Source organism: Caloenas nicobarica, chromosome 1 (genome assembly GCF_036013445.1).
Source record: "Caloenas nicobarica isolate bCalNic1 chromosome 1, bCalNic1.hap1, whole genome shotgun sequence".
Lineage (NCBI taxonomy): Eukaryota > Metazoa > Chordata > Aves > Columbiformes > Columbidae > Caloenas > Caloenas nicobarica.
The window spans coordinates 193,042,796-193,067,773 of record NC_088245.1 but is presented as its reverse complement, the minus strand read 5'-3'; the positions used below and the strand labels follow the sequence as shown (position 1 = coordinate 193,067,773).

Sequence of the window (24,978 nt, the reverse complement as noted above, 5' to 3'; positions counted from 1 at the left end):
CCACTGACCACACGATTTTCTAACAAGACAGAGATACATTACAGAAAGCTTCCATGTTGCTGCAGATATGTGTAAGATAGGATATTATGTTTTTAAGGAATTAATCAAGTCCTGGACTCCTTTCCTTTACATGCCCCCATTGACTTTTTTTTTTTTTAAAGGCAGTAGACGGATGGTTGGGATTCTTGTGAACCGATTCTCTTAACTTCTCCACCATTGGCTTGTATGATAACTGTTTTCCCTCCTTAGTGAAAGATCTTGAAATCTATCAGAAGCAAAGAGCTGTGGAAGAGCAAGTCCATTTCTACTTTGGATGCAGAGATGTAGATAATGGGTGCTTACCATTTCTGTCAGATTCAGCCACTACTCGTGCACTGAAGACATTTAAGATCATTTCGTGTTAAGGTGGCTCAGTGTGACTGCACAAATTTCAGCAGGTGGATCTTTTCCTGTAACAAAGGTGGAGATTTTCCTGTAATCAGCATTAAGCACTCCACATTTTCCGTCAGATGTTTACAGCAGTTGCTTATCACTGGCAGATGAGCAGAGCCACTACAAATCCAAGTTGTTGCATAGCCCCCAGTTTGGCAATAGCTGTTTGCCTGGCAGTGATAAATAGCAGCTGCTAATTAGCTGTCATACTGTAACTTGTTTGTACTACTACATCCTCTAACATCAGAGCTATCCCTGAAGTCTCGCCTGGTACCTTCTCTTCATTATTGCTTCAAAGCAGATGCTTAGGGGATGCTTAGTACAAGACTAGTATGTATTAAATTTTTTCCTCATATTCAGGCACACAGTTATCTGCACCTTAAGGACTCTGATGCTGGAAGTGGTTTGTATGTAGGTACTAACTTTTTCTTGAAGCCATGAATATGTTGTTACTTTCATAACCCTCACGTTTCACACAACAGTGACCCCTTTATTCTGTCCCTTTCCTTCCTCACCTTAATATTCTCATCATCTGCGTGTCACACCATTCAAGCATGCAAAGCCTGAGTTTTTCAAGTCCTCTAATCCCCTCTGTAGAAGAGCTCCCTGCCTTACAGGCTGCCAAGCCTGCAGAGAGGCCACCTGGAGACTTAGTGCCACTGTTGTTGCTCAGCTCTGTCACCATTGACTGGGAATCTGCAAGGCAGTGGCATTCATACAGATGTGGGTTTGGTGTTTGTGTATTTGGCCACATACCGAAATATTATTTGCAGGTTGTATAGACCTCTGCTAACTGGACAAGGTAAGTCTTGCCTGTCAGTCTGTAAGTGTAGCTACAATTAGTTTATGTGCACTTACAGCCCAGAAAGCCAACCATACCCTGGGCTGCATCAAAAGGAGTGTGGCCAGCAGGTTGAGGGAGGTGATTGTGCCCCTCTGGTGAGACCCCACCTCGAGTCCTGCGTCCAGCTCTGGAGCCCTCAGTACAGGAAAGACATGGACCTGTTGGAGAGGGGCCAGAGGAGGCGACAAAAATGATCAGAGGGATGGAACAGCTCTGTTGTGAGGACAGGCTGAGAGGGTTGGAGCTGTTCAGGCTGGAGAAGAGAAGGCTCTGGGGAGATCTTATTGCGGCCTTTCAGTACCTAAAAGGGGCCTGTAAGAAAGATGGGGACAGACTTTTTAGCAGGGCCTGTTGCAATAGGACAAGGGGTAATGCTTTTAAACTAGAGGAGGGGAGATTTGGGCTAGACATGAGGAAGAAATTTTTTACAACGAGGGCGGTGGAACACTGGAACAGGTTGCCCAGAGAGGTGGCAGATGCCCCATCCCTGGAGACATTCAAGACCAGGCTGGACGGGGCTCTGAGCGACCTGATCTAGTTGAAGATGTCCCTGCTCATTGCAGGGGGGTTGGACTAGATGAGCTTTGAAGGTCCCTTCCAACCCAAACTATTCTATGATTCTATGAGTTGTGGTACAAGCTGTTCTGCTGTGTGGTTTTTTGACTGGTAATAGAAGTCTTACAACCCATAGGTTGTGTGAGGTCAAGATATTATCACCTTGACGTACTTTACTTACTGAGCTGTGCACAGTAATCTACTCTAGACTGAATTCATTAGAAATCAATATGATCGTTCATGGAATGAGATGCAGCTTAGCCTGAATAATGTTGGAGACTATGAATAATATCAGGAGAGAATCTTTTTCCTGCCAGCTTTGGGTGGTTTTTACTTAAACAAAAGATTAATCCACAGTCTAATGTAAGCTAGGATGTAACTCTTTTTACTGTGTCCTAAGTGATGAGGAAAAACGTGTGAAATAAATTTTTTAATTGCATGTATTCTAAGCCTGTGTAATTCCAATATTCTGTGTTTTGTGTGAGCTTATTCTCATTGCTTTACCTCTGTCTTTGATGGACTCAGAATTTATGCTAAGACTTAAATTCTAGCTTTTTTGGAAAAGCTTGTTTCAAAATTACATTTGGAATCAGTTGCAATTTGAATGTTGGTCTGTTATTGTTGCTAAATATTTACTAATAATGGCTTACAAAGCATTTCTGAAAAATCTGGTAGATTTTGTTCCTTCTCATCTTTAGCTGAAATAAGGTATTATACTATATACTTCTACAGGTCTTCATAGCTGTGTGCATATATATTACCATATTCTTCTAGTTTAACTTATTTTATCATACTTGTAGGTATAGGCTGGCAAGGGACTAGACTTATGTTTCTACAAAGAAATAGATTGCCTGATCCAGTTCCTGCTGGGGCAGCAAGGTGTTGTTAGCTGTTAAATTTCCACATTATAATTTGAATATGAAGTGCTAAAATGAGCATTGGGCTACTGATACACAAGGTAATGCCTTTGATATATTTCTGAAACAATGACCCTCTTCTTAGAATAAATAAATCATTGTAATTAATAGTGCTTCATTGGCATTACTACTGTATGTCTTTTGCAAGTAAGTATCTTAATTTTATATTTCAGAAGTTTTAATAACCTCTTCCTTGTTTTCTAGGAGGTGCAAAATGGAAGGTTGTTCAGGCTTCTAGCAAAATTGGGAACAATCAATGAGAGGCCAGAGTAAGAAACTCTTGTTTTCATGGTGTAGAGGATGTAAAACTCAGTTTGCAATGCAAGGTTTCTTCTCTCATAAATTTAAGCTAAACCATTTCCCTATGTTTGCTCCTGAAGAAATGGGTATTTAAGAAGCCTTCAGAAATTAAGATAATGAACTTTGACCAAAATTTTAAATAAAGGAGAAGAGAAGGCTGCAAATAGATATGCTGAAGTTGCTTCAGTTTTTTTGGTATAGTTTCTCCTAGCAGTCTCTTGTGAGTGACAGTAGTTTTTGAGGACATCCATAGTTTGCTTTAGCTGTAGCAAAAAATGTAAATATTGGTTTTAAGCTAGTCATTTTTTTAATGAACTAGTACATAGAAATGAAGTGTTCATGATCTGTTTTCCATCCTATTGAATAGACTTGGAGTTGTGTTTGTAATGCTGATTTCTAACATTTACATGTTAAACTTGTTGAAGGTAACTCTTGCTTCCATTACTTTTCTGTGGGCCTCTGTTAGGCATCAGCTTCAGGTACTTCAGCAGCTGAGAAACTCTGGATATGTTATCTTCTGTTTGTGGCAGAGGGGAGACTGCTGTTTAATTGCAAATTATAACAGGTAGCTTAGCAAAGCGGTAAGATTGCTCAGTTTAGACTGAAGAGTCATGTATATCTGTGGGTTTTGATTTTTATTAACTTTCTGAGCTTTAATATGAGCCTTTGTCTTACACCAGGTTTCAGAAGGACCCAACGTGGTCTGAAACTGGAGACAGGTATTTACTAAAGCTCTTTCGAGATCACCTTTTCCATCAGGTGACAGAAGCGGGTACTCCTTGGATTGACCTCAGTCACATTATCTCATGTCTTAACAAGGTACACTGTACTTGGGTTAGCTTCTAAAAATTTGTTTGGGTTAACTTTCTTTAATATCATATTCTACTTCAGAGCAAGTTAGCATTGGCAGGTTAATTCTGTTGATTTAACTGGTTATTTTCCCCCTGTTTTGAATGAAAACAATGTATTCACTTAGCTAATACTCAAACACTTATGGATATTTTAAATAAACTTAGTATATTAGTATTAAAACTTAGAATTCAGTAATATAGCATGAGATACAATGACTTTCATGCTAGAATGCACTGAATACTGTGGATAAGCAATGCTGGTCCCTTTATGCTACTCTGGTCTTTCAACACAGCATAAAGGATCCATAAAACCCCTTTAACTGGGGGAGGTTATTGCAGAGGATGGTCATAAGGCAAGAGGATCCATTCTTAAACTGTACTGACCAGAGCAGGAGACAGGAGGGCATATCACGAGGGAAGCTGCAATAGAAATTTGTGCAAAATCCTTACCATCTAGGACAGTGCTGGAAAATTTCTGTGACTTAATGTTAAGTCCACTTCCGATAACTTCCCTAGCCTCTCCAGCCCTTTGTTTTCCAAGGCTGATTTAACAAAGCTATTTGCAGTTTTCCAAGAGCTGCACCATTAGCAAAATTTTAGCTGAGCGCTGTCTTGATTAATAGTGGGAGATGTGTGAGAGACCACAAGATCTTCAGTAGTTGTAGAACTTGTCTTGCTCCATAAATAAAGAGTACTCGCTGATTTTTTTTTTTTTAATGGACAGATCAGCTTTCAACTTATTTTGTTGTTTTGCCTAACTTCAGTAAATCATAGGAGACTAAGATGCTATTTCTTTTTTTTTCTTTTTTTTTTTAAGTTGCTTGGTCATTCCACTCACTGTTCCACTCACTGTAGAGAATGGTGATGCAGACACTGACAGTATACAGTTTCAGTGGCTAGTATTTTCTTTCTAGGATTAGGATAGCCAACTTTCTCTTCCAGAAAAAAATGAATATATTCAGATCCTTTGACATGTAACAACTGACTTAACTACAGTTATATCTTCTTCTAAATTGTTGGGGCTTTTGACCTCCTATTAGACCACTGCTGTGCATTTCTTTAACCTCCTTTTTATCTTTCTGGTTGGTGTCTGTAATCACTTTAAAAAGGACATTAAAGGGATTGAGGCTAAATCAAAAAGAAAGCATGTTGATATTCAAATAGGCAGTGAAATGCCATCATGATTTGAAAGCAGTGACCCGTACAGTACTGTAGCAAGAGGGGACAGTCCTGAATTCATAGGTCAGGTAAGAGATGGTGTCAAAGAATGCCTTGTTCTATAAATGTTCATGGCTTACGTTTTTAAACAGAGACTCTTCTCTTCTGTGGTTGTGGGCTCAGCACACAAAAAAATGTAGTTCATGGAGCTTACTTTGGAAATACACTCTAAATACTTCTGAAACCGCCATGTGCACTAGTAGAAGTGGTTATTTGGGCTTTCCTGCTACCCTTCAAAGTCGTTCATTTTGAATGAAAATTGCTCTATTGTTTAAAAAAAATACCTTTTTTCCAGTGTGATGTTTTAGGGATCTTTTCAGCTGAGATATAGATTTATGCCTCCACAGGAGGAGAGAAAGCCATAAATATTCCTGTTTCTAGGTAGCAGTGTGTTTTTCTCAATACAGATCTTCCGTATCCTACATTCATTAATTCACTGATTTCTTGTATGATGCTGATGGAAATAGTAGGCAATATTTCACAAACACCCTGGTCGTGATAATATATTGTAATGGATGTTGGAAGAGACTGGTGGGTTTATTCTACTTTACAAGAATTAAGAGCTATTTGGCTTGCTGTTATCCTTCTGAAGTGATTCACAAAGGAACTTTAAATTTAGCAGGTTCCAGCTTTTAAGGTTATGTTGAGAAGTTGATTTTAAAAGACAAATGCAAGAAATTTTTAACTTGCTGTGTTGCTCCAGACAGCAACTAGTGGAACTTCTTAGTGACAAATTTAATTTCTTCTGCTATTCTGTACAGCATTATAATACATTTAATCCTACTGGGGTTGTATTTCCAAAGTTTGTCTCAATAATGTCGTATCCCACTCTTCTCTTCCCCACCTTCTCTATTGGAACAAGAAAGTTTGTAGTGTCAAATATTTGGAAATATCAATATATTGACTAAAACAGAGCCATAGAAGTCTTGCATTATAAGGGAGTCTGACAATTCTCCATTGATGAACATTTCTTGCAAACAGGAGAACATAAGATGTGGTGTTGGAAGGGGCTTCAGCATGTATAGTAGGATATTCCTCTGTTTCAAATGAGGATTTAGACTGCATAGTAACATACAGGTTTTTAATATTGAATTTGAGAAGTGAGAACAAAACAGGAAAAAATGTGGACCAGATTTAATCTAACCCAAGTTATCTATTTGTTTATGGATTATAAATTGGTAATCTTTTGGGATGTGTTGTTATGGTGGTGTTTTGGGGTTTTTTGCCTTGTTGTTGTTGTGGGTGGGGTTTTTTTGTTTTGTTTGGGGTTTTTATTTTGAGTAAGGGATGAAACGTACCATGCAGCTTAAGAACTAGTTTGTTTCCAGTACTGCCAAAAATGTGAGGTTTGGATTTCTACCAGTTTTCAGAGTACCTTGGGCTGGTCCATCCATTATTTCATTTTACAGTGGGCAAGAAGTAATTTACCTACGTGGAGGCTTGTGGATCTTATGTGCAAAATGTAATGTCAAAAGTGGCTTTGTTCATCAGGAGCTATATGGAAATTTTTCTAGGCTTTTTAGACAGAGGAAGGTAGCATTGCAGGATTATTAGCTTTATGTAAAGGGAAGAAAACAATGGTAACCTAGTCCAAAGGTCTGGAATGTCCATCAGGTTAAGACCAAAATGTCTCGATTTTTTGGCAAGTACATTGTTGTGGTGCAGTTCAGATCCTTCCTTTCTGTGGCCTTAGCAGATTGGAACTGCACCACAACAATGTACTTGCCAAAAAATTGATTGCTTTTGTTATTGGGGAAATGTTTTGCCATTTCTTTCACACTTCTTTTATTTTATCTTTTGCATTCTTGTTACAGTTAGATGCTGGTGTGCCAGAAAAAATAAGCCTCATTTCCAGAGATGAGAAGAGTGTACTTGTGGTAACTTACAGCGATTTAAAACGCTGCTTTGAAAATACTTTTCAAGAACTGATTGCTGCCGCAAATGGTCAGTTGTAGTATTTGCTGAAAGCATGCAGGACATTGCTGAGGAACTTAACCAATAGCAAATTGCACTACAGCTGAATTATTGTTGTCATCTCATTTCACATTTGGGAAACAAACAGGAGATGAGCAAAGCTGCTTGCACTTCAGTCAGGTACACTGTTACTTGAAGGGAAGAATGTTTCACTTATCCTAGAGCTAAGGCTGCCATTGGAGGCTTTATCTGTGAAGAATTTATTTTAGATTAAGGAACACATCAGGTGCATGATGTTCCTGCTTTTATTTTTTCCACTTGTATATGCACTAATTTTAATTTTTTTAAGACTTTTCTGATCTCTGAAGTTTTGCCACATTGTATACTTAAGGGAAACTCTTTGCAAGGACGTTTCTGGGATACATTTTTGTCACTGAGGATATAGCAAAATTTATTCATTTTTTATATTATTTGCACCCAGAATAGCATAAAGGACCAGGTAAATAATTTAATAGAAATTGTGTTCTATTAATGACCGTTTAGTTCGTAACCTCTGTAAAAGTGTGTTGTATGCAAGCTCTGTATGCCACCCACTGTTAGCTCAAAGAAATGTGAGAAGACAAAACTTTTTAAAACCAGTCAAGTGAAGTATTGGTGAATTGACAAAGAAGGAAAGTCCCCTGTCATTTGATTTAAGCTTTGTCTAAGCAAAGTGACAAAAATAGCATAATGGGAAACATCTATAATTTAAGGAGCATATCAAACTTGCTCTAAACACAACCAGCGCCTTTTAAAAACTGTTTGTACGTTTTCCTGCTAGTCAGAAGCATTTACATTTATGCAATTTTTTTAATAGTTTTTTTTTAAAGAAATTGTTTAAATGCCTGAAGTTTCAGGAGTGTATTACTTTAGGTTATTTACAGTATAATTTTTGTATAAAGTTCTGTTCTTTGAACCACAGCTTTATTATGGTACGCTACACTGGATACAGATACAAAGACACTGTTAAAAGAAGATTAACTAAACACAGCAGTTGTCTGGCATCAAGAGCTTTTCAAGTTTTACAGCCTGAATCTGGAGGGATAATGATCTGCTGTGCCTTTGCAGTCACTGCTTAGCCCAAAGTAATATTACTTTTGATAATACTCAACACATGAATATTCCTGAAGTAATTCAGTCTCAAAAGTCTGGAATTTTCCTCCTCAATTACCTTTCTAATATTTGGACATGCAGTTGTCTCCAAACTTGGGTATTCATGGGATTTCTAGTTAAACACCTACACTTTGATACTGAAGACTGCCAAATATGTAGGAATTTCCTTTCTTAAAGCAGTAGTGAAGACTGTATCTATCCTTTCCCAGCACTGAATGTTTTAATAGCACTGGGTGCTCACCATGAAGAAAATGTGGAAACTCAAAAGGTCAGGACAGACTCTAAGCACTTGCAACTGATGTTACTGACATCAATTTTAATAATTCTCAATATTTGTAGTTTTCAGAGAAGTTTTTAATATTTCTCTGTCCACTTTTATAAGCTTTAAAATGATTCTCTGCCTTGAGACTTGCATCAAGAAAAAAGCAACTCTCTTCACATCGAAAGCTTTGAAGACTAGGGACATGCTTTACACATTTTAGAAAATGTGGTTAAATCCACATTAGGTAGCATCAGTTGTTGAGTTTAAAAATCGATTATCGTCGCATTTGATCGAATGAATTTTAAAAGGAACATAATGTTTAATATTCAAACGATAACAGTTGCCAGAATGTTCTTTTTAATATAAAAGGAACAGGAACTTTGGAAAGTGAACATGCAAAACAGTCTTTTATCATTAGCTCATGTATTTGAGGAAGAGCAGCTGTCTTTTATATGTTTTTTGACAAATCATATTGTAATTCTTTTGTACAAAAAAGAAGTACTTGTATTCTAGAAGAAATATGAAATGCTTAATTTATAAGCGGGCTGAGGTTTTTTCCAGTATTGTTTTCTTTGAAAATGAAAGGGGATCATCTGTTCAGTTGTGGGGTTTGGGAACCTTTGAAAATTTAATTTGTGGACCAATATTTTGTGGAAGTGTAGGCAGGGGTAAAATAGGGCTTGAATTCTCATCCTTTTTAGACCAGCAAACCACCCTCTGCGAGACATGTCTAAATTGCAAACTTGTCTGTATTTGCATAATGTCAGTTTGCTTCAGCCCCTAGAAACCTCAGGACTTGGTTTAAAAATAAAAAGGTAGACAGCTAATAAGTTTTCATACATAACGTCAGCCAGAAAATATTTGGTGTCAGGTAAATGCATAAAATAAAAAAAAGTTGAGCTTTGTTTTTTATTTATTTCATTTGGTCCGTATTTGGGAATTATTTGAACAGTCTGAAGCTCAGCTTAGGTGTTTTTTTGGGGAGAGCCCTTCTACCCCATTTTAATTCCATTTAGAAGGTTGTCCTAAAGTTGTAGTTTGATCCATTCATAGGAAGAACTGTGTGTCTGTATTTGAAAGGAAGAGCCACCAGGATGTGCCCTCCCAGATGGGAAATTTAATTCTGACCTTCCTATTTTTTACAGCTAAAAGCACAGAAGGGACAACCTTTGAGATCATCTGTTGTTAGTAATTTTAATTTTGTACCTGTTTTAAATTCTGTTGCTGTATTTACTATATTGTAAATATTTTGTTGAGGGTACCTATGTATTTTTGATTTCCCTTGTTTAAGTAATTCAAGTGTCAACTGCTTCCCCTAAAAAGCACCAGTATGTTAAGTTCTAATGTCATGATCCCAATGTGTTGCTCATCTTTAATCCTGTTTTCATTCTTCATGTGTACAGCAGTATTTTTAATAAAGAATACCAGAAATAACATGGCCTTATTTTGACAGTGTGAAGTTCTGAAGTTGGATACAGGGCTTTTCAACTTTGCTGGAGTTGTTTCATTCTGTCATATTTCTTTTGTATTCACTCTGTCTGCAAGGCAGGGTTTAAACAACCATGAGTCACAAAGCGCATTTCATGCTTGCCACTTACAATATATCAGATATCCAAAATCTTATAGATATTGTTGACTAGAGTCCTACAAGTACACATTTCCCTAACTTTTGAGTCCCATCTGCTTCTGTCAGATCAGGTCTGCTTTGCTAGACAAGCCCTAATTTTGAAAACTCTGTTTAAGTACTCTTACTTCGTTTGAGCTTTTTTCCCCTTTTTTTGGTACTTTAATTTCTCTGAGAATTTGCATGTGGAGTCATGACAGCTTCCTTTCCCAGAATTATTTTTCTGTATTGTTGACCAACAAGGGTGAGATGGTTTAATGGTGGGGTAAAAATCTTCTATACGCATCCAATCCTGACCATGCTTATGTAATGTGAGATTTCGTGCAATATATGTGAAACTGTCAATACTCCATTGCATACATTTAAAATCATTATCCCTTAAATTGCAGTGTTTTAGAAATGTTACTATATGAGCCACAATGAGCTTGATTGATTGCACTTATCTAGTCTCCAGTTTTCTTTTTAGTAACGTGCAACAACAGCTACACAACCCCTACGGCACCAGGTGATTCTGTTACCTTCTGCCTCTCCAGGGAAAGTTTCATCTCTGCCACCTTGCAGCACTCGTGTGTAGTTTACTGCAGTGCGGCTTGGAGGTCCCCTCAGTTTATAAAATGCTGTGTAGCAGAGAGCACTCAACTGAAGGTCTCTGGAGGCAGCTGAGTGTGAAACGTGCCTTCTGTGCAATTATTCCACATTCTCCTTTGCTCACAAAACTGGCCCATTGGATGGATTGTTTGCCAGATGTTAGTGCTGCCCAATGCTGAATCACCTGCTGCAGCAGTCTCTGATATTGGATTATTAATTCATTTGGCAGAACTCTGGGGGGTTCTTTCAAAAGCAAACTTTATTATATGAATTTAGCAGTCAAATACATTATATGAAGACAGAAAATGCAAGACAAAATAGGAGTTATCCACACCCAAAGAAATTTAGGGGGTTGATATAAAAGTAATCTTTGTAGTCCAGTTTTCTTAAATATTTATGCACAAAAAGCATATTTATATATTTACACTGTGCAAATATTTCCTTTGAGATGCATCATCCCATAACTATATTTGCTCAGTTGGAGATAACAGTTCTTTAAATTTCCTTTTGTTTTGATCAATATCAAATACACTTTACCAGCAAGAGACAGTGCAATAAATACTGAAAACTGATGATCTCTTGGCCAGGAAGACCTAGAATTGATACCTATAAGTAGTGGTATGTATTTCTTGTACTTGAATATCCAAGAACATTTTTGTTTGTAAATACACAAAAGGTCATTTGCCTTCAAGTCTGTTAGTGGATTAAAGTCGCAGCTCTTAAGCTGAGTTTTAAGAGGTCAGAACCCTATTATATGCAGCATTTGAGTTAATATATATTTATAGTGGACCAAGAGAAGCTGATATTGGGCAGTGGTTTTTGATTTTGAAGACAACAGTGCTACTGTGTTAAATGGCCGACTCTCATTTTTATATTGCATTCAAAGGTGAAAGGGGATGGTGCATCCTTATTCTTCTCAAACAAACATTCATACCCTTTCATTCCTACAAAAGTCTGTTGCAAATGAATGATACATTTTTATTCCTGTACATATATACTAATAACTAACCTGGAAATTTGACTGTCTTCATAGAAAAGCTGCCCTAACTTTCCAAGGAGATTGTCTTGCCATTTCTAACTAATCTCTTAAAACTCTCTAGTGATCAATTCATTAAAGTATATGCAGCTTAGTAGCCATACTGTCTTTTCAGACAGATTCCCATAAATAAAATATAATCAGTGCAGTGTTAGAAGGTCCACAAGGTTTTGTGGACAGAGCTTGGCTTTAACGTATGTAGCTTGTGGTTTGGTTCCAGTGTCTGTGTTGGCATACTGACAAAGTGCAAGACTTCAAGAATATTTACTTGATTTCAGCAGGCTTATCCAAGCCGAACTGATCTGTATTCCCTGTTGTTGCAGCCCTGGCTCTGATCTTAGTTCTCCTCTATCCTTGCCAATTGTGTTTTGCAACACACATTTGAAATTCTTGCCTCACAAGACTCCTTACCGCATTTGCCATCCAGAGCAGGAAGAGCCATGTAATGCCCCATCCCCAGCTAGCTGATTCCGCTTCCCCGGGGTGTCAGATTTCCCTCAAGTTTCTCAAAGTAGAGTTTTCACTAAAAACTGTAGAGCATGGTCTGTCTCTTGTTTCTCTCTTCTTGAAGAATCCTTTATTTTCCAGCATTACACAGACCCTGGCAACAGGGCTCCCAAAGGCTCCCAGCTGCCTCTCCAGACCAGGACACTGGGACTGAGCAGAGGCTGGGTGACTGGAGTATGAAATACCATCCTGCTGCCAGGGACCAAACAGCAACCAGGTTTTCTCTGCAATGACGACCATCCAGGTTTTCAGAAGCACTGGCCAATTTTGGTGGAAGCTGTTGGTGTTCAACATTGGGAAAGTCAAGGCCTAAGCATTAGTATTTTGCTATATTTTATATATGCTTGTTGCAGTCTGTAGAAAAGCAGATAATTGAGATTAAGCCAATGATATCTTTCTCAATTTTAGGATAATTGAAATTATTTGGGTTAAAGTTTTTAAACTGACAGTGTTTCAGAAGAACCCTTTTGGATTAAACACATGTTCAAATCTTGGCCTAGAAGTGCTTAAACGGGTGGCTGAGAATAAAGCACCACAGAGTTGTAGTCTGGAGGGGGCGAGTGGCACACTTTCATTTTCTCCAGCACCGTGTTACCATACATATGTCTTCGCTTGGAGTCACTGAGCTGATCACAACTGAAACTGCAGAAGCTTCTTGGCTTGGCTATTCCAGAAAGCACCGACTCCTTGCTCCTGCTGGCACCTTTCACGCTGTAACAGAGCAGCGTCACTGTTAGCATATTTAACATGTACGGGCTTTTGTTTTAGTGACTTGAGCAAAGCCACATCACAAGAAGCAGCTTTGTTTATTCTCAGATGATGAGAACAGCATTGATGCAGATGGGATTGCTCGATGCTAGAGCAGAATGGAGGACTGAAAGCTCTCCCATGTCTCTCTTGAGGCCCCTTCTGAACAGAGATGCTGTGACCAAACATCTCTATTAAAGTGCTTGTGTTGTTTTTAAGAGTCTTGTTGCTTACAGGGGATATTTGATCACTCAGCCTAAGCTCTATTGCTCATTTGTGGCCTGTGCTAGGGAGTGAAACTTCAGGGCAGGGCAAAGCAGCGTGGAGTGTCTGACATCTGTGCTGATGCTGAGCTGGAGATGCCCATAGGGTCCCCACACTTAAATGTTCTTTCTAAGACAACTGGGGGTTTTTTAGCAGGAGGAGTGAAATAATGAAAGATCTCAAGCCTCAGGGCAAAAGCAGAAAGATATGAGTGTAGGTGTTCCCAAAGCCTAATGCTGAGATGACTTTTTAAAATAAATGCCTGATGTTTGTGAGGAAGGGCACAAGGTCTGGGTGCCTCCTCTCTTTGGCTTCTCTCAGCAGCAGATATGAGCTGGTTTGAATTAGAGTTTTCCTGTACCACAAAGGACTGGTTATCTTGTAGACTGCCTCTTATAAGGTGCCCTTTACAAGAGGGGTTTAATGTCTTCTCAGCTGAGCCACTGTTCAAGACACTGATCGCCTTGCAGCACTTTCTCACCTGTATTCAGAGAGCATAGTGCTTAAAAAGGCTTTTTCAATAATGAAGAAATTTAAGGCAAAGAGAGTTTTCACACCATTGAACTTAGATGCCAAAGATTTTTCTGTAGACGAAGGATAAGACAGAACAATTTCCATCATGATTATACGTGAAATCCTAATGTAAACGTATGTTGAACTGCAATGCCTAAAATTAGATTCTCTCTCTTGTATTTTTATAAGTTCATGGACACTCTGCCCCTCTGGGTTTATAAGGTCAGGAACATTGGCAGCCCTAGTCCTGAATTCCAGAAAAGACAGAACATCTGTTGAGGCTTTTGGAGCCCAGGGGTTTGCTTTTCATTTTAATTTGCACTGCTAGATTTTTGAGTGAAGCACAGAACTGGTAGCACAGAGCCTTTCCTGATTAAGAAATTGAGAAGTAACAGTTTCTCTTAGATTTCAGTTTCTTAAAATCTTTAACTCATGAGCCTGTGTGCTTTTTAAGAAGTGTGGTCCCTGTTTTCTGTCCTGCTGTAGGAAATTGGAGGGTTGTCCCAAAAAGACCACCTCATTACATTTGTTTGTAGATGGATGGAGTTCATGAGGAGGAGCCCTCATGATGAGGATTGCAGATGCATCCCATATTCTTATATTTCATCTATTGGCAGATGGACAAGTAATTGCCCTGAGATAAATTCTGCAACTATGTGACAAGTTTAGTCACAGATTCAATGGGTTGCTGACTAACACAGAATTTTTGTGAAGGGTTTAAAAAGAAACGCTTCCGTGATTTACATCGTAATTGTGAATCATGGGGAGCAGTGGACCGGCAAAAGTGTAGCGTGCATGTGAAGTTATGAGCCTTAAAATCATCATGCTTTGATCCTTTCATTCATCATCAGGCTTTTGCATCCTGAGAATTTTCTTGTGAGCTAGATTTGGCTTCTACTTTAATTAATGAAACTATAACAGTAGAGCTGCATCTATTAAATTTACCCTGAGTGCACTGCTGTACCTGGGCATACCCTCCCATAGAGAGCTTTGAGGGAGTCCATGGGTTTCTGGGATCCATAGTCAGGCTTTGTTTTGAGACCGAGCTTACAGTCAGTAAAGGCTCCTCTAGCTGTGGACTATCTCCTTTGCACTCTAGAAATGTGAATGAGAAGCTGTTGTGTTGGTTTTTAATTGGGATCATGTGTTGGAGGAAATGGCTGCTGCTTTCCTGACAGACTGAAGAACGGAGGGAGGTTATAGACTGGCTGTGGCTCTTGAGATGCTTGTTCCAGCTCACAAGCGATAGAGTTCGCAGCCGTTTTTCTGGCAATTTGCTTTGACTCAGGGGTTTGCTCCAGCTTGAGGATTTTGACTTACTTGGGTTGGCTTTTTCACCAATACTGAAAAGCTAGAAGAGAGTTGCAGCTGGGATCCTTTCTATTTGCAAAGGAGCAGAGCTCAGAAGGTGGTCCTTTCTCTGCCCCCAAACCTTTCCATTGGGATCTTGTCACCTGAGGCCTTACATTAGGGAAGACATCTCTATGCTGTTCAGAGTATGACTTATTTCCATCTCAATGGCAATAGCAAATCCAAGACATGTAGCAACCATTTCTGTTGTTATGCTCCTGGCCACCACCAGGGCCTCAGGGGCTCACCAGGGTTTGGGCTGATGCTTGTTTCCTATAGCGAAACTGAGGGTGAACTTTGTATGTTGTTGCCTTTCCCTCCACAGCGGCGGGAGCCGGAGCGGAGGGGACTCTGCTGGCTCAGAGTGGGTTGTCCCTGCACTCTCAGGTAACCCAGCTCCTTCCTCTGGGCTTGATCACACTGAGTAAGGATCAGTGCATGCACTGGCACCCTCCTGGAGTCAACTGATGAGTTTCCTCTGAAACAAACCCTGGGTGCACTTTTGGGGACAGGCAGGATGCACCAGGTTTGGGTCCTCCCACCCCACACCACCAAGTCTGAATCCTCTAATGCCACGCTCCAGGGCACACACACACCCTTGTGCTGCTCTGAGAGCATCACCCCACCGTGCGGGTTTGCACGTGATTTCAGATGCTTCGAACTGAGAAAAAAAACATGCTGAGCGCGGTCATTCTCTTCTGGGCAGCAGGGAAACGCGGGGTCCCAGGGAAAGGCAGGGCTCGGTGTGACCCTGCGGCGAGCACAGCCAGCCTGCCCCAGCCTGCCGGCGAGTGGAGAGAGGACAGGGCACGGCCCTGCAGCGCCCTCAGCGCAGGACCTGCCCGCTGGCCTAAGTGCGTTTGTCTGCATCTGTGTCCTGAACTGCGGTGTTGAGGTTTACAGTGTGAAGGTAAGCGCTGTGGGAATGGTGAGGTGTTACAGTGAAGGTGATGTAACTATAAGCTGCTGCTCAGAGCGGGGTGACCCCTGCCTCAGCCTGGTGCCGGCACCAGCTGTACTGATGGTGAACTGCTCCTGCTCACTCGGAAGCTATTTTGGGGCTGTTCTTCCAATAATCCAGCGGCCTGAACCAGCTCTCTGCAAAGGCAAGCCAAGCAGAAATGTCAGCACAAGAGAGGGGGTAGGACTGCAGAGCAGGATGCTTGAGACAGAAGGGAAGAAGCAGGACTACGCATCTGGTTAAATCAGCTTCTATGTGTCAAACTCCTCCAGGCTCCACCTTGTTCAGTGTTCCGTACAACATTCAGGGGTATTTATTTACTGTTCCAACTTAGCCTAAGTAAAGGATGCTTAGGTAAGGAGCTACCGCTTTTAGGAATGTGTGTAGACTAAGGGTCACTGCATGCATTCACATGCATGAGTGCTTTTTGGCATAGCACTACAGTACCGCTAGTTTAGCTTACAGGCCAGATGACCTTGTACGTTCTCAGCCAACTGCTCTGTTTCCATGAGGATTTATGTTCTAGCAGCCACTGTTGAGTGCAATTTTTTTTCCCCATCCAAGCATTCCTTTTACTTTTGCAGCTGAAAATGCTCCTTAAAGCAGTTCGGGAGGGATGCTTGGGGCACACTCCACATATTCTGTGCCATGTAAAGAAAAAGGCATTTCATACATTTCATTTGGGGAGGTTGCCATGTTGTCTCTGCAGCTGACAGCAGCCTTCGGAAATGTCACATTTACACAAATTAAAAATGGGTTAAACCACTTCTAGGAAACATTGCATCCTTTGGAACCCTGTAATATCCACACGTGTTCCAAGCTCTGTAACACCTGGGTCCTCAAAAGAGAGTATGAAAAACTACCTCAATAACATCAAAGTACTATAAAATTGCTCATGAGCCTCTTCTCTGAACAGTCAAGGCAGGAGAAAGGGTTTTCCAGCACTTGTTTGGAGTGGTTTGTATCACTCCAGCTTTGCCACGCATGAGCAGTGCTCCATTGCAGACTCCTGCCAGCAGCACGTTTGCCCGGCACACTGTGTATTTTGGCTGTGTGAGCGTGCATGCTCTCGTACACGTATTTCTGTGCTTTTAACTAACGCCCTCTTAGTCACCGGAATTTTTCTTGAAGCAAGACCTCTTTGCCTTGACTGCACATTTCAGCCAGCTCCAATTGTTCATGAAGACAATACTACACCTCCCAGCCTGCCCAGCTGCAAGTCGCTGACAAGTTCGGCACAGGCAGGATGGCGGGATGGCCTTGACCTCTTGGCAGCATAAGATGAACATTGGGTTGGGTCTGGGCAGTCCCTGGGCTGGCTGAGAGCAGCGAGCCGAAACCAGCCACAGACACCGCCAGCTTTGCAGCGGCTGGGAACTGAGACACCGCCAGCATTGAGAAAATAAACATTTCCCATTTACAGAGAGTTCGTGTCAGTGCAGTGCATTTCTTAGGGCAGCCTTAGTTCCCTGCTTGGGCAGCTGTCAGGAATTAGGTGGAGGAAGGTGGCCAGTATATTAAAGTGCTTAAAGGCAGGAAGAGAAGTGAAGCTCTCACATCCATCTATTGTAAAGTTGCCACTTTAGCATCCTGAGCCCATGGGTGTTAAATGGGCCGTGCTTAGCTGAGTCATGGAAAAGAAGGGCAAAAACAAGCACGGGGAGCCTTGTCCCAGCTGCAGTGCCCTTGGGGACTTGCAGAAATGACTGCAAATCCTTCACAGCCACATGTTCCTCCTCCCCATTGCCAAGGGCTTGCTTCCTACAGTTCCTCTGCCCCAGCTTCTGGCACTCACCATGCAGCCTGGCATTAAGTTGAGGCTCAGGTTGATCAGTAACATGCTAATAAATCATATTGGTGATGTGCATCAGAAGGGCTGAGGGTTATTTGTTTGCTCAAAGGCACATGGAGGATAAGGTGTGGGAGCTGATTGCTGACTCAACTGAGCAGGACACACCTCAGCAAGTGTTTGCAGGGACCAGGGAGACCTCAGCCACTTTCACTAGGCCTGATTTGGCACAAGGACCTAGAATCCTCCTTTGCCCTCTAAAATGTGAAGGAGAAGAAGGAAACATAAAATACAGACCCAAAAAGTGTCCGTTTCTGCTTGCTGCCTGTCCAGGTGAAGCGTTTCAGTTCTTCTGGAGCCAGCACCATCCCACTGTCTGCTTGGTAATCCTTGAAGAGACGAGACATACGTCTATTAGGCATTAACTGTAGAAAGTTAGTTTTACAATGGGCTCAATGACTCTTTGGTCAGCTTTTCAGCATCATTTTTGTTGTTTATGCTCATGGAGCTCTATCTGCCTGCTAACAGGACTTGTTCCTACCAGGAACCTCTGGTGGAAATGTGACCCACAATTCTCATTTGTGCGCTGCTATTCTGACAAAGACACAAATCTAAGAGATTTTAAGTGGCTCTTCCACACTGGTGGGACTCAGATGGGACCCTGGCAGCCATACCTATGAGATCTACTGGCACTGGCCATTTCTTATCAGGGAAGGAGTGTTTGCATAGTCAACAAGGATCTACTGTCCCTAGTTTGTAGGACATGGGATAACAGCATCCTGCAAGCACAGCTAATCTTGCACCTTGTATCGGTAGAGCTGACAAATCAGTAAAACCCTTTCTTGATTCTCCTTGTATAAGTCTGTCACACAAATAAAAAGAGATAAGTGGTGTACCATTTGGCTCAAGAGTCACTTACATTAAATACACGTGTTTCCTTGATGGGAAGCTCTTCAAATATCTTTATGCGCTGGGGTGGTTTTATTTTGAAAGTATTTATGTATCTGTTCAACAAAAAAAAAGCAGGACAATTTTCGATGAGAGTGTGGAGTGCGTAAGCAGGAAGCCCTGGGTATTTCTGTTTCTTTAAGGAGTTGCCTAACTGTCACCGAGGTAGTTTACACCAAAGGGACTTCCTAACCAGACCCCACCCAAAGCTCCCTCCCCAGCCCTGGGACGAACACAGCTGCCTCTGTCACAGTGCCTGAGCCTGGTGACCTGATGGACCCCCTGGGCAGAGACACTTCCATGGGCCATCCCAGCCCAATGGGATCCTGGCGGTGGTGGCCTGGTGGCTGGTGGGACACTCAGGCTGTGTGGGGTGTCTCTGGATGTTTTCTCCCACCCAGGTCCAAACCAGGATATGCAGCAAGCTACAACACCCAACAAACAAACTCGGTCCTGATATTGATTCTCTCACCTGACATTTTCAGTGCTTCCACAACTTGAGCTTGTAACAGGAAAATTTTCACTGCACAGAGGATTGGATGCAGATGGAAACTCACTTTCTGTTGTAAATATAGTATTGAGGGGTATGTAGTCTTTGCCTTCCTAAACACACATAAGAAATCCAAGTGTTATTCCTGGGACTGTGTGACCAGTCACCCCTGCCTTGGTGACAGCACACAGTCATGACATTAGTACCTGCTGGACGTTTGCTTGCAGCAGGTCACCCAGCTTTTTCACCAGCTCGGAGAACCTTGGTCTGTCGTTAGGATTGCTTCGCCAGCAGTCCAGCATGATCTGGTAGCTGTGAGGACAAAAGCAAAATGAGCACATGGTGGGGTTACTGATCAGTTGGATCCAAGGCAGCCCAGTCTCCGACAGCTTGTCACCAGCAGAGTTAACTCCCAAGCCCACCTGATTTTACAAGGATGCTCTCCAACACCACCAAGACCTTTTACTAAAAGAATGAACTTTCCACAAAAAAAAGCAAATAATCTTCTTCCCGCAAGACATCAGGAAAACCACATCAAAATAAAAATTTAGCCAACCAGTCATACTTTCTTTTTTTATTCCTAATTAAGCATTAAACCTTTGTATTAAACATCTATTGAGTGACAATGTTTAAGTTAAGGCATCCTAAGATGACTTATATGAATGTGTCACTTCCTCGTATTGGTTGAGTTGAGCTTTCCTTCCTGCGATAAAATACGCGGAAGAAGAAAAGAAAAAAAAAGCTCTTATCTACTGTCACTAGGATAATAAAACTAGCCAATGGGTAATACTGCCACATAGGCATGGCTGGCTCACATCCTTTCTCTTCTTCCAAAACTACTTTTTGGTAAGTGTTGCTATTTAAAGCCATGACGTAGCACTCGAAAAGGCACCGAAGACACCTACGTGTACTTGATTTTGCCTCCAGAGGAAAAATACCCTGACATGTTCCTGCTCCTGAATGATTTGAGCCCTGGGGTGCGTGTTGGGTGTGCTGCAGGTGCCTCCCCCAGTGGGGTGCTCCATCCTGCTGCCAGGGCAGAGGGGCTGCAAACTCAGGGTCTCACTTGGACTCCCTCCCCCGCACCTCCAAAAAGGTGTTGGCCATGCAGCGGCAGCTGGAGGCTGCACCTGAAGGCAGGGGACTAGGGAGCCACAGCCAATGTCATGGTGGAGGGGCTTAGACAAACCCTGTAGGCGACACAGACAGGGAGGCTGCAGGTCCCTGTCACCTTCCTCTACTGTCAGACACTGTCTCCAGGAAAGGGTGGACACTCCTCGCCTGAGTGTTTGTGAGGAAGCCTCCCCTGTCACTTCCTAAGTCAAGACGACGTTAATAATATCACATTCCTCCAGCACTTATCTGTGTGCACGTTGGTAAATATTAAGCGTGGAGATGGATGAATGACCTTCCTCCTCTGGGCTGCTCTCTCAGGTCCCCTTGGGGCCAGCCCCAGTGGTCCCTCCTCACCATCTCCTACGCCATGGGAGGGCCGGGGGGCCAAGCATGGGAGAGGACACAAGAAGATGCTGACAGCCACAAGCAGATACGAGGCAGCACTGAGTTGTTTTTCCTTATGTTGGCACGAGGTACTTTTGGGGATACTCATTCATCATCTGCAAGGCAGCCCAGGAGGGCAGCGGTACACAAGGCAAGCGGAGAAAGGCATCTTACATCTCCTCGGTCGCTTGCTCCGGGGCTCGCATTCTTGTGCCTTCCTTTAGTCTGCTGCAGAAATCCTCGTCTATTTGGACTCCAGGGTAAGGAGAGGCACCTGGGGATGACATTGGGAGAACAGGGTCATACATGCTTCGAGTTGGGCACCTGTGACCTAGCCTTGGCCCTACGTCTCCCCGCCAAACACTCAGAGTGTGCAACTTCTACTTGCAGAGCTGGGAGCCTGGGGACGTGCCCCACCCAGGGGTCTGGCCCCGCCAGCTGCTGCAGGCAGGGAGCTGCTGCTGACGCTGCCTTAAGTCCTGGTCCTTGGAGGGGGGGCTAGGATGAAACCTGGCACTATCCGTGGTGCTCGCCTGGCCTGAATACCAAAACCAAACATGAATTTGACTTGAAAAGAATCCCTCAAGAACAACCAAGTCTGATCTCTCTGTGGTTTGGCCCACCGCAAATTCTAGTAAGCAAAGTATTAGCAAACCCCAAATGCTCAAAATCACATTGAAAATAATAAAATCACGGTTTTAAATCAGATGATTGTACACTTGCATTATTTCTCTAGTTTCTGTTGTTTTAAGATGCAGCCTGATTGTGCTGTTGGTCTTCTTTCTGTAGATAAGAAAAATATCAGGAAAAGGGAAAATGAAAGAAAAAACAAAACACCTCTCTGAGAGTCAGACAGTCAACAGGGTCAAGGAGCTGGGGCTTTAAGAAAAAAATAGTAGGTATTATGAGGCTGACCATAAAATTGCAAGAGTTGGCAGGCTGACCAGCAACACGTATTTAAACTAATAAATGATTGATTGTCCTGAGAATTGTATAGTATTGTTTCCTCTGCTGTTCGCCTCTTTTGTCAGCCTCTGCAGTGAACCCAATTAAGATTCTTCTATTCTGATGGTCATTGTTGTTCTTGCTCAGTGTGCATCTTGTATCCTGCCTTTTCCACATGAAAGAAAGGAGGGAAAAAAAAGCTTCACTGGGTTTTAATTTCAGATTGCATGCTCTAGTTCATCCTGCGGCATCTGTGCGGGTGCCTGGTCGCCTGCTGTGTCCAGCAGCCCGGGTGAAGGGGGGTGCTGGATCCCTCCTGGGCTGGGGTGACCGTCTGGTCTCAGGCTGGAAATGGGGGTGACGCAGTCTGAGACATGCAATGTCTCACTCCATGTGTGTTCAGCTCCCTTGCTCCCACAACAGAAGTAAGAAGCTTCTGGGGGAGCACCCAGCCCATGGCACTCAGTGTCCTGAATGACATCAGTGGCACAAGAGGCATTGCCTCAGTCCCTGGCAGCTGCTGACCCAGGCCCACATCTCCATGTTATCTCACATTTAATAAAAACACTTAAAAATTTGCTCGATTTTCCTGGTTTGCCCCATATGTCAGACGAAGCACTGCAACTGCTCTGGCTGTGCTGCCCTGCATCTCTGCCAAGGGTTTCTGCAGGGGAAAGAGGGAAGCTCGAAGTTTTGCCCGTGGCAGAAACAGGTGGGGAAGTTCTCAGATAGCTGTGCTATCCAATAAGACTTTCAGCCTGGCGAGACAGTGCCCTTAAAAGCACCGAAATTTCCGGTTCACAGGGGTGTTATACACACAGTTCTCTCCCATACCCTCGCACCCCACCTCTGCCTGATTTAGGTCTTTCCTTATTGAATACCCAGCGAAAGCTCATTGAAAGTGGTGGATGTTTTTCCCCAGGCTGATATCCCCGCTGCCGAGTCAGCTCCTGGTGAGCAGAGTTAACGTACCCAAGGAAAATATCTCCCACAGCAAGACCCCGTAGGACCACACATCGCTTTTTGTATTGTAGATTTTATCAAATATGGATTCTGGAGCCATCCACTTGAGAGGAAGTCGAGCCTGGAGTAAAAGGGACAAACTTGACTATTATTTTCAAAGCCTAAAAGAATTTAATCATAGATGAATCAACTATATATTGTTAGGTAAATAATTACCATTCAAACAGGAACCTGTGGGATTTCCTTACAGGCAGTCAAGATAAACCCACACTCATTCGGACACTTTCTTAACAAATTCTCAGAGTAAAAGGCTGTTTTTAAAATACATGTGGCACAGAACACCAGAGACTGGAAAACTGTGACCAGAATGACCAAGCCTTTTCTTTGTGGGGATATGCAAGAACAGAGGTCTCTTGCCAGGATCCTAGAGACATTGGAGAAATCCCTACATGCAAGCACAAATCATTCTGTGATGGAGTTAGAGATGTTCTCAGGGTATTTTTCAGAGCCTGAACTGCAGGAGTGTGTCGGCAACCTTTGAAGCCCCCTAATTGCAGCCTGTTAGTGCTACCTGAGCAGTACCCAAGTTAGGCAAATAACACTTCGAATCGTAGAATCATAGAATCATTTCTGTTGGAAGAGACCCTCAGGATCATTGAGTCCAACCATAACCTAACCTAACCATAGCATGAAACCATGTCCCTAAGAACCTTGTCTAAACGCCTTTTAAACACCTCCAGGGATGATGACTCTACTTCACAGCTACATGTAGTGCTGCAAGTCTTGAAAGCTACTTACAGACGGGGGAATAGCTGGCAGGTGGGTGATACCTCCAGAAGGATTCTGTGTGACCCCAATGCCCACACCCAATTCCCGTGGCACCAGTGGGTGCAGGCACAATTTGCTGACCCAGCCTCCATGCAGGCCTGGTAGGGGGCTTACTGCCTGCTATTTGCAGGAAAAGTAAAATTAAAAGAGTAGGTGCTGGAGGCAGTGAGTCCAGCTCAGCTGCTGGAGTCACCACGAGCAGCGCTTGGCTCTGGCCTGGGTGCACCAGGGGACATGCACCTTGTTTCAGAGGGAATGGCTTCCGTGAAGGAAGTTTATTGAGTGGGTTAAGCTGCAGAGCCAGCCAAGAAACGAATGTCTAAAAAACATGTAAAGTACTAACAGGGCAGAGCTGTGAAACAGCTAGCATATCCAAGCCTGATACTGGAGGATAGAAATGCTTTCCAGATCCACAATGCATCTTCACATAAAAACTGTGACAGCTTTCAAGCTCTTTTAAGTTCAGGAAACGTGAATGTTTTCAGAACATTCTGGTGGACAGTTTGAAACGATACGTTATAAATATTTGGGTAAATAAACAGCATCTTGACTTACATCTCCTTTTCTCACATAATCAGGATTTTTATAAATATCTCTTGCGAGGCCAAAATCACAGATCTTCACGACATTGTTCTCAGATAAAAGGATGTTTCTGGCTGCCAGGTCACGATGAATGCACTATAATAAAACAGTTTCACAATCAAACTGCATTTCCTTAATCCTGCCTACAAATTTCCTGACTGTCTCCCATATCCTTTTAAAAATTGTTATTACTATTTGAGACATCAATTTAACATTTTTTAGGGAATTTGACTATAGTTTACATGAAGTTACTGTAAAGGTATCAGTTCTTAAACAAAAAAACCTTGCAAGTCCAAAAAGTATTAAATCCTTAAGAACCTTGACATTTGCAGGGAAAGCACTGATTCATTTGGAGCTCCCTGCCTAATATATGTTGAAATGAAGAAAAAAAAAAAACCACCACACCCAAAAGATCTCCCCTGAATGAATGAGCTTGACCTGCTGCCTTCAGCCATGATCCTGTGTTTATGGACTATGGAGATTTGGATAAACACACTGTTGTATTTATAACGCCAAGAGGAAAACAACTCTTCCGTTGGGAGCTCTCCCAAGGAAGGTGTCACTAAAACATAGACATGATTTCACCTCTGAATCCCATCCTTCTGCAGGGAAAAATTCCCAGTGCAAAACTCACCTTTCTTGAGGAAAGGAACTCCATGCCTCTGGCCACCTGAAAGCTGTAAGAAATCAGGTCCTCCATCGTGAGTGGCAACTTGTAGAGCTCATCAGCATCTGCAAAAGTGGAAAACACAGTTTGTTGCAAAGTTAGCTCACAGGCAGTTATTTCTCCCCCTGTTACTCCTATAATTTCAGTCTTTGCAGAGTAGTAGTTGAAGGTCAATCCACTGTCACTGGAAACAAAAATAATGCTTGCTTTATACCCTATGCTTTGGACACT

The 24,978-nt window shown here is 42.2% G+C and overlaps 2 protein-coding genes across 7 annotated transcripts in view; one reads left to right on the top strand and one right to left on the bottom strand.

Annotated features, from left to right (window-relative positions):
• Window positions 1–9,147, top strand: part of PAN3 (poly(A) specific ribonuclease subunit PAN3) — an 81,633-nt gene extending 72,486 nt beyond the window's left edge. For 4 of the 6 annotated variants that reach the window (XM_065627749.1, XM_065627768.1, XM_065627739.1 and 1 more), the window contains 3 exons: window positions 2,953–3,017; window positions 3,729–3,867; window positions 6,932–9,147. In XM_065627749.1, the coding sequence (XP_065483821.1) occupies window positions 2,953–3,017; window positions 3,729–3,867; window positions 6,932–7,072 (345 nt within the window). In that variant the 3' untranslated portion in view covers window positions 7,073–9,147. Of the gene's footprint in view, window positions 1–1,205; window positions 2,932–2,952; window positions 3,018–3,728; window positions 3,868–6,931 lie in introns of those variants that run through there. The other 2 variants (XM_065627759.1, XM_065627777.1) reach the window with 2 other exon arrangements.
• Window positions 9,148–10,941: 1,794 nt separating this feature from the next.
• Window positions 10,942–24,978, bottom strand: part of FLT1 (fms related receptor tyrosine kinase 1) — a 117,045-nt gene continuing 103,008 nt past the window's right edge. Inside the window, exons 22-30 of the mRNA XM_065631578.1 lie at window positions 24,715–24,812; window positions 24,054–24,176; window positions 22,680–22,791; window positions 20,937–21,036; window positions 19,469–19,574; window positions 19,245–19,375; window positions 18,744–18,828; window positions 18,122–18,213; window positions 10,942–12,911 (exon numbers count right to left, since the gene is read on the bottom strand). Of these exons, the coding sequence (XP_065487650.1) occupies window positions 12,707–12,911; window positions 18,122–18,213; window positions 18,744–18,828; window positions 19,245–19,375; window positions 19,469–19,574; window positions 20,937–21,036; window positions 22,680–22,791; window positions 24,054–24,176; window positions 24,715–24,812 (1,052 nt within the window). The 3' untranslated portion in view covers window positions 10,942–12,706. The remainder of the gene's footprint in view (window positions 12,912–18,121; window positions 18,214–18,743; window positions 18,829–19,244; window positions 19,376–19,468; window positions 19,575–20,936; window positions 21,037–22,679; window positions 22,792–24,053; window positions 24,177–24,714; window positions 24,813–24,978) is intronic.